Raw genomic sequence first — 11,430 nt, 5'->3', positions numbered from 1 at the left:
CCTAGTGCAGGTGCAACCTCTCGGGCTGCATTTCGGTTTTGTGTTATGCTTTCCCTTGTTTCTCTGTTTAGTGTAGGGATTCTGGAACGAAGAAATGAATTGCATAGTCTTTTTAATAACCTCCTGTTGATCAGAGAATGGACTCGGTTGCATTTGTTATAAGAATGATTGATCTTGTGGAATGTAGGGGCTCTGTACACCAATTGAAGGTATTATTGAGACTTTTATATCCCGCACGTGCGTAATGTACTTTTTTCAAGTCAAGATATTAAAGCTTCTGTCATGTACTAAACCTTCCATGTTAGTGCATACTCTAATAGTAGCACTAGTACCACTAGTACCACTAACTGGAAGCTACCAGTATAGCTTAAACTATGCACATGTGACCATTCCAAAGCTATTCGAATAGCTACGTCATCTTCAATACCTCTCGATGTACTAGTATGCTATAAACCTAGGAGTATTTTGCAAAGCCTATAATCTCCAATCACATTGAACTAAGCATTCAAGTCATGCTACTAGTATTTTACCCCGGAATTTCCATCTCGTTTTCTCCATAAGCAAAGCTCTGGTCATCGAATGACAGCGCAGGTGAATCAGCAACTTGAACCTTACGCAATACGGAAAAGCCCGGGAGCTAAAGTTTTGACGAGTTTGCACCCCACGACATTTTAAGTGATTCTTCTCCTTCATTCCTCTGGGCATTTGATATTTTAAAAAAAAAAAGTTGTGCTGTTTGAAGGGTTTCCATTTCCTCGGTGTTGTGGTAAGTGAAGTCATTGTGCGCTTGGGGGCTAACGCTCCTCTCCCCACTTTTTTTTTCTCTTGTTTTTTTCCCTGGTGGGCTGTCAAGAACGTGGTGCTCTTCTCCATTGTTGGTTGATTTCGCGCTTCTCCTCCCCAAGGTTCTCAAAGCTAACAGGGTCCCTGAAACTTAATAGACTTTGAAATTGGCAACGATCTTGTTCTTGAAGTGAGTGCGAGAGACTTCCTGTGCCCGCTCTGCCCGTTACTTTTTGTTCCCCCGCGCGGATCGTCGGCCTCCCCTCCATCCCGCACGATGCAAAATTTTGATGCGACAAAATCGACGTATACAACTCTCTCTCATTCAGTCTCACGTGGGATGATCATATACACATGATGATGTTGCAGCTTTGATTTTTTGGGCATTACTGGAGAAATCCTGTTCGAGAAAACATGCGCGGAGGAACAATTGGCGACCGGAGGCTTGCGGGCTTGAGAAAATGACATATGCAAATTGAATTTGGCTAACGATCCATGATAGATAATCAGAAATTATGTTGTCTCGTCGCGCGTGCTACAAGTGTGGCAACATTGGCCACTACGCTGGTTAGTGAAAAACATTTGGTTCTCTACTAGCAGAAGGCCCTTGCTAACAGGCGTAGAGGTCTGCTCCTCCACTGAGCGTCTTTGCTACAACTGTATGTATTATCTTTACCCCCTTTCTCTCACCTTCTCGGTCAAAAGCTAACGGTGATATCATAGGCAAGCAGCCCGGTATGTAATTGGTGTGACCTTCCTTCGATCAACAAAGTCTCATTCGGTTCAAACAGGCCACGAGTCCAGCAGCTGCCCTAGTCCCCGTACCACCGAGAGTAAGGAACTACTGCAATCCGTGACATGACGTTCGCCATGGCTGACTTTTTTTTTTAACAGCCAAGCAGTGCTACAACTGCCAAGGTGTTGGTCATGTCCAGGCTGACTGCCCCACTCTGCGTCTGAACGGCGGTGCCAACGGAGGTGCCAACGGCCGCTGCTACAACTGTGGCCAGGCCGGTCACCTTGCCGTATGTTCAACCTACTAGTGCCTTGTCATTATGGCTGGTATGCTAACGTTCTACACAGCGCAACTGCACTAGCCCTGCTGTTCCCAACGCCGGCCGCCGCCCCTCTGGTCCCGCTCGTGGCGGTTTCCAGGGACAGGGTGGTTTCCGCGGTGGATTTGGCGGCTTCCCCCGCACTGCCACCTGCTACAAGTGTGGTGGTCCCAACCACTTCGCCCGCGACTGCCAGGCTCAGGCCATGAAGTGCTACGCCTGTGGCAAGCTTGGTCACATCTCCCGTGACTGCACCTCCCCCAACGGTGGTCCTCTGAGCCAGACCGGCAAGGTCTGCTACAAGTGTGGCCAGCCCGGACACATCTCCCGTGACTGCCCCACCACAGTTGATGCTGCTGCTCCTGTTGCTGCTGATCCTGCCACCACTACCACCGTCGCTGTGGATGCTACCGCTTCAGCTCCCATTGCCCCCGTTGTTGCCCCTATCGCTGCCGTTGAAGCTATCGAGGCTGGCGAGACCGAGGCTGCCCCGGCTGTGGCCCCCGCTGCCGCTCCTGCTCCGGCTGCTTCGACCACTGTTGCATAAGTGACTTTTTTTCTATATTAAAATTCCTGATTTCTCACCACCATGCCATGCCTGGATTTATTCACCCCCATTTCTTCTCTCAAACTTGTATTACGGTCACTTTCAACCCCGAACGATCCTTTTTTCCTCCCCTTCTCTCCGGAGTCTTCCTTTGCATATATTGGCCAATCTTCCTTTGGATTGAGTACCGATTTTGAACCTGTCTGTTTATCGTCTTTATCTGTTCTTTTTTGCCTTGTCCACTTTGTTATGTATACGACGATCAAACAGAAAAAGTTTCCCCTTTTTCTTTTGACACACGAATCCCCCTTTACCCTCAAGCTGACTTGGTCTTGATCAAGTCTCATGGTTGGCGTCTTGTCTATTTGTTTCTCCCACGGATGGATCTTTTTCTCGATTTGATTAAATCTACTCTTGAATGCGGTTTTCCTGGATGGGCCCGGAGAGAGAGCGAGAGGAGATGTGAAGATGAGGAGTGGTGGATGCAGAGATAGAGAGAGAGAGAGAGAGAGAAAAGCAGATCGCAGTGTATTTGGAATGGGGCCTTTTCCGGTGGTAAGATTCCTCGGTGCTGAGAATATGAAAACGCAATTCTTTTGGAGTTATTTTCCATTGTAGATTGCTGAGTGATAGTAGTAGTAGGAGGAGGAGTAGTAAAACCATAGATGATACTTTAAAAGTCTAGTAGTGTAGGACGCGTGACTTAGACTCCCATCCAAGTTCCACCCTTCCAACTCTCCCTTTCCATCACCATCGCCAAAATGCCCGGCTCTGATATAGACGACGAATATGATGACGAGGTTTGTTCGTTTCCAATTCATTCAATACATCCCTATGGATAATTGACTTTCATCAGAACTTCATTGTTGATATCGATGGCATTCAATCCCACGGCATCGGAGCGGCTGACATCACCAAATTGAAGGCCAATGGATACTACACAGTTGCTGTAAGTGTTTGTGAACAATAAATACGAAGTACCTTCAACCCTTTTTATTAACGTCAATGTCAGTCTGTGCACGGTGCCACCCGCAGAACACTTCTCAAAGTCAAAGGCTTCAGCGAAGTCAAGGTAGAGAAGATCAAGGAAGCTGTCCAGAAATGTCTTGTAAGTTTGACAATCCATAAGCTCAAATGCTGATTCAGAATGATATCTAACGTAAAGTACATCAGCCCTCCGCATCGGGATTCATCACTGCGTCGGAACTATTCCAGCAACGCAAGAAAGTGGTCCGAATTTCCACGGGAAGCAAGCAATTTGACGCTATTCTCGGGGGGTAAGTCAATTTTCTCATGAAAGACATTACACGACCTACATTTAATGACGCATTATACCCTCGTTTATCTGTCTATCATCTAATATCTCATCTCATCCACAGTGGCTTCCAAAGTATGAGCATCAGCGAAGTCTTCGGCGAGTTTCGCTGCGGCAAAACCCAACTCTCACACACAATGTCCATCATCGCCCAGCTTCCAAAGGCAATGGGTGGCGCAGACGGCAAAGTCGCATACATTGACACAGAAGGCACATTCCGCCCTGAACGTATCGCGCAGATTGCTGAACGCTTCGGTGTTGATCCAGGCATGGCGCAGGAGAATATTTCATACGCGCGTGCGCTGAACAGCGAGCATCAGCTTGAACTGCTGAATACACTGAGTCGAGAGTTTGCGGATGGATCCTATCGATTGCTTGTGATCGACAGTATTATGAACTGTTTCCGAGTGGACTATTGTGGGCGTGGCGAATTGGCGGAGAGGCAGCAGAAATTGAATCAATTTTTGATGAAGTTGGCGCATATGGCTGAAGGTGAGTTGAATCTTAGTATTCTGTATTTCTTCTTTGAGGGTTTGGTCCTCATATCTCTGCAGAATTCAATGTCTGTGTCTTGATGGTCAGCATCTCCAATACATCTGAACATTTTTATGCTGTCTTCTTACTCGTTCTAGACAAATCAAGTGCAAAGTGACCCCGGTGCAAGTGCCCTCTTTGCCGGCGCTGATGGTCGCAAGCCTGTCGGAGGACATGTACTTGCTCATGCGTCTACTACTCGAGTGCTGCTCCGCAAGGGCCGCGGTGAGGAACGAGTGGCTAAGATTCAGGATTCACCCGGTGGATACTTATTCCAGCATCTCCTTGGGTATGAAAACATATTCTGACGATTGATAGACTGTCCCGAACGAGAAGCCACTTATGTGATCACGAATGGAGGAATCAACGATCCAGACAAGATTTGAATGATGGGGGATATATTATTCGGATGACTTAACACAACACATCAACATCAAAATAAGTTATGCTTGTTATAGAGACATATGTACTATATCATAGTTATTTGCCTTTCTTTAGCATATCTGAAGATTATATTTGTTTACCAATTTTTCTGACCAGTATATACTATGTAGGCTTAGTACCATGTACTACGTACCTGTAGTTCCAGCAATCCTACTAGTATACTTCTTGGGTTCACCGCCAAGAGACCCGCCCCGATAATCCGGCAGAATTAAAAAAACTGCGAAAAAAGTCACCAGCTCAACCCGCAGACAAAAGGTTAACTCCAAGCCTCATCCCAAAGATGAAGACAGACACAATAGAAGTGGAAGGGTACACCACCCTCCCACTCAGACTCCCGTCAACCCCGGTCTTCCCTCATTCCGCAACACACTACCTCTACATCCGCCCCCACGAGCCTCGCATTCCAGACCCCGACTCCTCTCGCTCCCTCTTCATCGTCAACACTCCCATTGACACAACAGAAACCCACCTCCGCCACCTCTTCGGAAACCAGCTCGCCGGTGGTCGCGTCTCAAGCGTGCAATTCGAAGATGTTCCCGACAAGAGGAAGAACGTCGCGCCCGCAACAGAAAATAACCTCTCTCAACGGAACAAGAAGCGCAAGCGTGCCACAGCCGAAGACCTGCAGTCCCAGCTAGATGATGTGTCCTTGCCATCGACCTGGAATCGTCAGCTCCACAAGAGCGGTGCCCATGCCATCGTCGTCTTCGCCGACCGCGCCAGCATGGAAGCCAGTCTCAAAGCTGCCGCCAGGGCCGTCAGAAAGGGAACCACTATCGTTTGGGGCGAAGGTATTTCCACCGACAGTGTCTCCAAACTGGGCGCCTCGCGTTATATTGCTCACGGAAGTCTCCAATACCCCGCTCGCGCGGAACTGTTATCAACGATCAACAAATTTATGATTCTCCACGCGGAGGTTGAGGAGGCCAAGAAGCGCGAGCAGTCGAAGCAGAATGCCGAGCCGGACGAGGATGGATTCGTTACTGTTACACATGGACCTAAGTTGAACTCGCTTGCGAGGGAGGATGAACTGAAGGAGTTGATTGCGCGAGAGAAGAAGAAGGCCGAGGGACTGGAGGACTTCTACCGATTCCAGTCTAGAGAGAAGAGGAAGGAGAGGCAACAGGAATTGCTTAAGAAGTTCGATGAGGATAAGAAGAAGTTGGCGGATATGAAGATGCGGAAGGGCAAGATTCGGGTGAGTTTCATTTGCTTTGATTAACGAGAGGAACCCCATACTAACATATTATCTCTAGCCCGAGTAAAGTGTGTCTATAGCATGGCATTGGCGTTCTGGGAGTTTCTGTGGACAAAAAAGACCGACCGTCCTGGTACATAGGGAGTGAGTTGTTTCATGTTTCTTTTCTCTTGGTTTCTATTTTCATACTATGTCCTCCAATGATGAATTCGCTGGGGCCAGTGTAGCAAGACGCGCTTTGCCGCTGTCTGCCATGCCATCAAAAACCAGCATTATAACAATCTTCTCACCTTCTGAAGAGACTCCAATGTCAAGAAGTTTTCATATTGGTTGTTTCATGTGGCTTTTGCTGATCAATATATTAGTTTATCGGATACTTGGTGCATTGATCATGTGTCCATGTGAATACAATAGAATTATTAGGACATCAATGTATTATTTCATGAATCAATCAAACAGCTATTCCGTACTGAAGCTAAATACTACTACACTACTATGCAGTACGAATGCCCCACTCATTCCTGATGGCTGGAACGGGCATTTGCCCCACTTCGGCGGTTGTCTGTCAGATGTCTTTTGGATATGCAAAAGCGCTAGAAGCCACTCAGGCCTCGTCCTAAAGATAAAAGATGACTAGAGTCTAGTATATTCACCAGTACTTCTTAAGCGCCATAGTCACATGATGGTAATCAAATAATTTGTCCTGATGGGCTCTCCATTTCCTGTGAAATTGGGCATTGCCTAGTACCCAAGAACAGTAGAAAAGTACATCATGCACTTCTGACAGAATTATCAATAACCTAGCATGGACCTACTTTAACCAAGGACGATGGGACGAGACCGAAGAGCTTCAGATAAAGAACATGGAGACCTGCAAACGAGTACTTGGGCTAGAGCATCCTGATACTCTGCTCAATATATGAATAACTTGGCTTATACTTTAAGGTCACTGGGTCGAATTGAACATTTGAAGCTGCCTCAAAGCTGATGGCAAATTTTTACCAACTCTGTGATCTCAAATCGGGCCCTGACCACCTAAAGACTATATCAATCTTCAAGAGATGACCAGAGATTCAGATGTGAACAATGGATAACGGTAAAAGCACAGACCAAGGCTTGGCATCACATCCCACTTGAGTAGACTCGAATCCTGGTAGCTTGATTTCATGGTTTTCGGGCCTATATACTACATGCACAAGATCTTGGAAACTGTGCTTCCCGAATGATTATGCATCGATGCTTGTAACATTGGAATGTGAAATCTAGGCCACTGTTCCAAAATTTGAAAGGTTGGATTCTTCAAAGTTACCCGACGTCTATTATTCTAGCCCGTTTCACTCCTGACACCTCTATGTTAATCCATACCATCCTCTCTCTTCCCCACCCTTACTACTAGGCAGTTCCCAGAGTTTTTTTTTTTTTTTTCCTTTCTTGGTTTGAAGCTACAAATTTTCCAATCTCCCCATCCCACATCAAAATGCCTCACCACACAACCTCGGGAGAAAGCGACTCGGAGTCAGATATTGAATTCGAGGACGTGCCTCTAGCTGCTGCACGAACAACAGCCCCGATGACGGACATCAACGGAACATCAGAAGGCTCTTTATCTATCCAAATAGAAAGTCCACCATGGGTCCCAGTGCTCTCCCTACCTCAGCAACGAGCCGAGTCTCTCCGGCCCGGCTCGGCAGAGGAGACCCAGCTACGCAGTCGATTGAGTGCGGGCATCGAAAGAATCAATTACCGCCAGATGAAGTCCGAAATTGGTATGGACGGAACCGAAACTCGAGCTTCAGAGAGGCGATTTGAGAGTTTTGGTGAACTGGCGCGGGAGGTGGGGGCATTGGTTGATACGCTGTGGGCGTCGGCGACCCGTAAGTCTATATTATTCTTTCAACTGTCTACTTATCTCTGTACCAATCTTTGAAAATTTCTTCTGATGCCTGGATTTTTTTGAATGATACATCTAAATTTTTCATGGCCATGCATGAGACTAACAAAACCCCCAGCCTCAATCCAAGTCGAAGGCCTAATCACTCTTGCTGGAATCACCGAAATGGCCCTTCCAACCTACAAATTCGATCCGGAAGCTACCCTTAACGTGCTACATAAATTTGACTCGGTCTTCGCAGCGCTCTGTACCGGTCAGCACCCGATGACTAATGATCCCATCCCGGGTGCGACGGCGGATCGTCCACTCGTGACGCAGACCCAGAAGGTTCGGATTCGCAGTTTGGCGGAGACGACGCGGTACAAGATCTTTTCTTGTCTATCGGGCTCTGATTCAGATAGCTTGGGAGGGGTGAATGGAAATGGACATGTGCCTTACGATGATGACGACGAGGATGATGATGATGATGATGATGATGATGATATTCCTGTGCAGCCTTGGTTGATGGAGGCGGCGAGGGTTTATGATAAGACATTGATGTTGTTGGCGGACCAAGGTGACGGTGGTGAACTAGACGGGGGATGTTATGCGGATTGAGTGGTTGTACTTATCTGTATCTGGGTTGGTGTCTGGTGCGTGGTGTCCACTGTTTTGATTCCATGTGGCTTTACTTGTTTTCAAAGTGGATACGCGGTTTATGGTAGTTTCAGATTTACCAGTTCAGGAAAAATAATGGACTGATGATCTATGAAAACTAGGACTGTACGTAGTCCGTAGCGATCCGAGCTATCCAGTCTGTGCGAAGGTTTAAATTCCCGAGTCTTATTTGTAGACGTAAATGCAAGTTTGTACTAGTACCCAACTGAGTGCAGCACTCGAGGAATCTCAACCACTCAAAATGCGTCATTCTCCCACTTTGAGCAATCAAATGTACCATGTTCAAAATGCCCAAGCTAACTCCACACCAGACACACCAGAAACGACGAAGAATCTTCTCGAAGCCACTAGAGATCACCCTAAGAGAAAAAAAAAACCACCAAAAAAAGAAATATAGTGGGGTGACCCATCGTCAGGTCCCAAATTCTCCCAGGCAAGGTAACAGCAATAACCGGTTGAGGGACCCGTATATGCAATACCTGGAGCAAACGCTTGTAACGATCGAAGCGAGTCCCGGCCTTCTCTTTGGATAGAAGGTCGCGAACCAGTGTGGATGCGAGCCCTGAAAGTGGATCCTGGATCCTTTTTTGGGGAATTTGCTCAGCCTCGCGCTTGAGCCACGATTTCGCCTGCATATGTTAGTTTATTTTAGTTGACTTTTTTTTTTGGTTGGTTTTTTTTTAGGGGAGATATGATTTGGGGTTATGATGGGGGGAAATTCGAATAAATACATACAAGTAACAGAAAATGAAGTTGCTATATCCCAAGTCTTGTTTTTCTTTTGAAATATAGGGCATGCCCTTATTTCCTATTTCCGGTGGAGGTTCCATGGTTCCGGGGGTTAATACAGTGCGGTTTTTCTTCGCGTCGCGTGTTTTTTCGCGTCTACTAGTATCATAATATTAACTTGAAGTATTTCCTGCAGTTCGAATGCATGTGTTGTAATAAAGTATACCCCGATCTTTCAACCCCGGCATTTTTCCCTGGCAATGCTGCAGGGAGGTTATGACAGGCTGAAAATCCACATAGTTTAATTCTGGTCTACAATCTATTCAAAAATTGTTCTGTAGCCTAGAGGCTGCTGTATTATGGAGTAAGGCTTTAAGACTTGAGAGAGATGCAAGGGCTTCTCATTGTTTTTTTTTTTTTTTTTTTTTTTTTTTACTATTGTATCGAACCGATCTCATAGATCAACGAGGTTCCCGAGGTCCCTTGCTCATACCAATTATCACCGAAGGGATGTAAGATCAAACTCTATATGTACTCGATCTGGAGGGAAATCACAAGAATTCCAGGATATGTGCTACCCTACTTTAATATAGATTCTCAGCTAATAGATCAACTATTCCAAGTGTAACTGATAGAACTCATTCGCCAAAGTGGAATTGGAAAGCTTTCCACGCCAAGCTTCCAGAGCTCCGTAATTCGAATACGAATAAAACATGAGAGCCAATCACGTTTCAGAAACGGCGATTGATCAGGTCCCATGGTTCTGGTTCAGGTCTAATGCTCAGCTTGGGTGTCCAGAGTGACGTATCGCAAATCCTTGCGTTGGAAGGACATTGTATGTAAGAGAAAGAGAAAAGAGAACCTTGCTTCGAGAAGGTTTACCCAATACAAAGACATCTGGATGATCGGATTTTCCCAAATTCCCTTTCTCTTATTAAACCTCACAGAGAAGAGACTCCTAGCCCATTTGCCAACCCTCAGCTAAACAAAACTTCAGCTTTTGAATTCGGATTTTTCTTTTTTGACTACCAAGAATTTTTCTTTTTTCTTAATTTTTTTTTCTTATTTTTTGGTCTTTCTCTCTGGTGTATCGGGCTGACACTTTGCTATACGGTGTCTTGGTTTTACCCGGGCCCTTTCCACGGTTCTGTGGCGTCCCAGTGGAGCTTTTCTGCTTTCCCGTTTGTTCTGCAGGTTTGCGGGTTTTTGAGCGAGGACTATATTCTGTAGTTGAATTGGCTCACATGGGAGCTTTTCTATATGACCTGAGCTATATGTCTATATAAAAAAATATTTGTTCACATTTTACCACTGAATTTCTACTACACATGCACGATCGTTCTCGACATTCCAGGGTTTTGAACATTATGTACCTAGGTATACCAAGTATACATACTGGTATCGATACGCGCAGTCTAGTAGGCGTGCTGATTAGGTAGCAATACCATATTCAAATCTTCATAACTACTAGGCCATACATTCAGTATTTAATAGACTATCTCATCTCTTCCCCTCTAGGCCGGTGATAAGCATTGAGGGGATGCGACAAGTCATATTGAAAGGATAGCGACAGGTGGTCCTTGCAGATGGATGCACTCCCTTGGCTTGGGCGGCTTCCCTGCATTCAAATCTTCCTAATTCTCAATCTTGGTTATAATCAATATACCTCTAAGGGGAGGGCAAGGAAGCCAAAATCCTCACAGATTATGCGAGGATCGGATATAACGGAAGCTTTTGTCGCTCTAGTTTAAAAGATCGGCTTGGGAGCTGGGGGTGGGTTTTTACTATGAGATTCTGCATGAGAACTAGTAGTACCCCGGGATTTGGTTTCGGCAGTGACCTCAGCTTGCATACCAACTGTCCTAGGAGCTGATATGTTCTTGAGATTTCTTTGTTTCTATACTACTAGTAGTACGTATTCAAGGAGAGATAGTTGTTCAAGTTGATAATATTAATAATACAATGTTATGGAAATGTAAGGAACTTGACAAATGAATCCAAAATTACCAAAAGCCAAAAGAAATAAATAACATGACCGTACCATACCCTCCATTACCAGGTAATCAGAGGTAAAAACAGGTAAAAACAGGCCCTTTCTCGCCCTTAGTACAATGGGCTTTCCCACTTCCCCTCCCTCTAACGCAGAATCTGAGATTTCAATTCTTCATCGTCTTTTCCCCTCCAACCTTCTTCATCCCTCCTTTCCTATTGTTCCACCTCTCGGTTTGCGGATTTCGTTCTGTCTTGCGATTTGGGAGTTCTGCTTAGGTTTTCCAT

The 11,430-nt window shown here is 45.8% G+C and overlaps 4 protein-coding genes across 4 annotated transcripts; all 4 read left to right on the top strand.

Annotated features, from left to right (window-relative positions):
* Positions 1 to 1,298: 1,298 nt before the first annotated feature.
* gisB (putative zinc knuckle nucleic acid binding protein) lies at positions 1,299 to 2,385 on the top strand (the record flags this gene model as incomplete). The annotated part of the gene is made up of 6 exons (XM_057164668.1): positions 1,299 to 1,350; positions 1,407 to 1,442; positions 1,507 to 1,518; positions 1,575 to 1,616; positions 1,678 to 1,808; positions 1,867 to 2,385. 6 exons carry the CDS (start codon positions 1,299 to 1,301, stop codon positions 2,383 to 2,385), a joined length of 792 nt encoding a protein of 263 aa, XP_057023349.1.
* Positions 2,386 to 3,146: 761 nt separating this feature from the next.
* N7466_005270 (recombinase DMC1) lies at positions 3,147 to 4,620 on the top strand (the record flags this gene model as incomplete). The annotated part of the gene is made up of 8 exons (XM_057164667.1): positions 3,147 to 3,185; positions 3,242 to 3,334; positions 3,398 to 3,493; positions 3,559 to 3,662; positions 3,765 to 4,192; positions 4,255 to 4,277; positions 4,333 to 4,495; positions 4,553 to 4,620. The coding sequence occupies 8 exons, from the start codon at positions 3,147 to 3,149 to the stop codon at positions 4,618 to 4,620; spliced, it is 1,014 nt and encodes a 337-aa protein (XP_057023348.1).
* Positions 4,621 to 4,958: 338 nt separating this feature from the next.
* On the top strand, positions 4,959 to 5,943 carry N7466_005269 (putative ribosomal small subunit assembly protein; the record flags this gene model as incomplete). The annotated part of the gene is made up of 2 exons (XM_057164666.1): positions 4,959 to 5,876; positions 5,935 to 5,943. The coding sequence occupies 2 exons, from the start codon at positions 4,959 to 4,961 to the stop codon at positions 5,941 to 5,943; spliced, it is 927 nt and encodes a 308-aa protein (XP_057023347.1).
* Positions 5,944 to 7,353: 1,410 nt separating this feature from the next.
* N7466_005268 (general transcription factor IIH subunit TFB6 family) lies at positions 7,354 to 8,364 on the top strand (the record flags this gene model as incomplete). Its single annotated transcript, XM_057164665.1, has 2 exons — positions 7,354 to 7,750; positions 7,886 to 8,364. The coding sequence occupies 2 exons, from the start codon at positions 7,354 to 7,356 to the stop codon at positions 8,362 to 8,364; spliced, it is 876 nt and encodes a 291-aa protein (XP_057023346.1).
* Between the last annotated feature and the right edge of the window lie 3,066 nt (positions 8,365 to 11,430).

The sequence above is a fragment of the Penicillium verhagenii genome (assembly GCF_028828195.1).
Source record: "Penicillium verhagenii strain IBT 33310 chromosome Unknown utg000005l_segment0_segment0, whole genome shotgun sequence".
Classification (NCBI taxonomy): Eukaryota; Fungi; Ascomycota; class Eurotiomycetes; order Eurotiales; family Aspergillaceae; genus Penicillium; species Penicillium verhagenii.
Note: the sequence above shows the minus strand (reverse complement) of the source record. Positions and strands in the feature narration are given on the sequence as shown.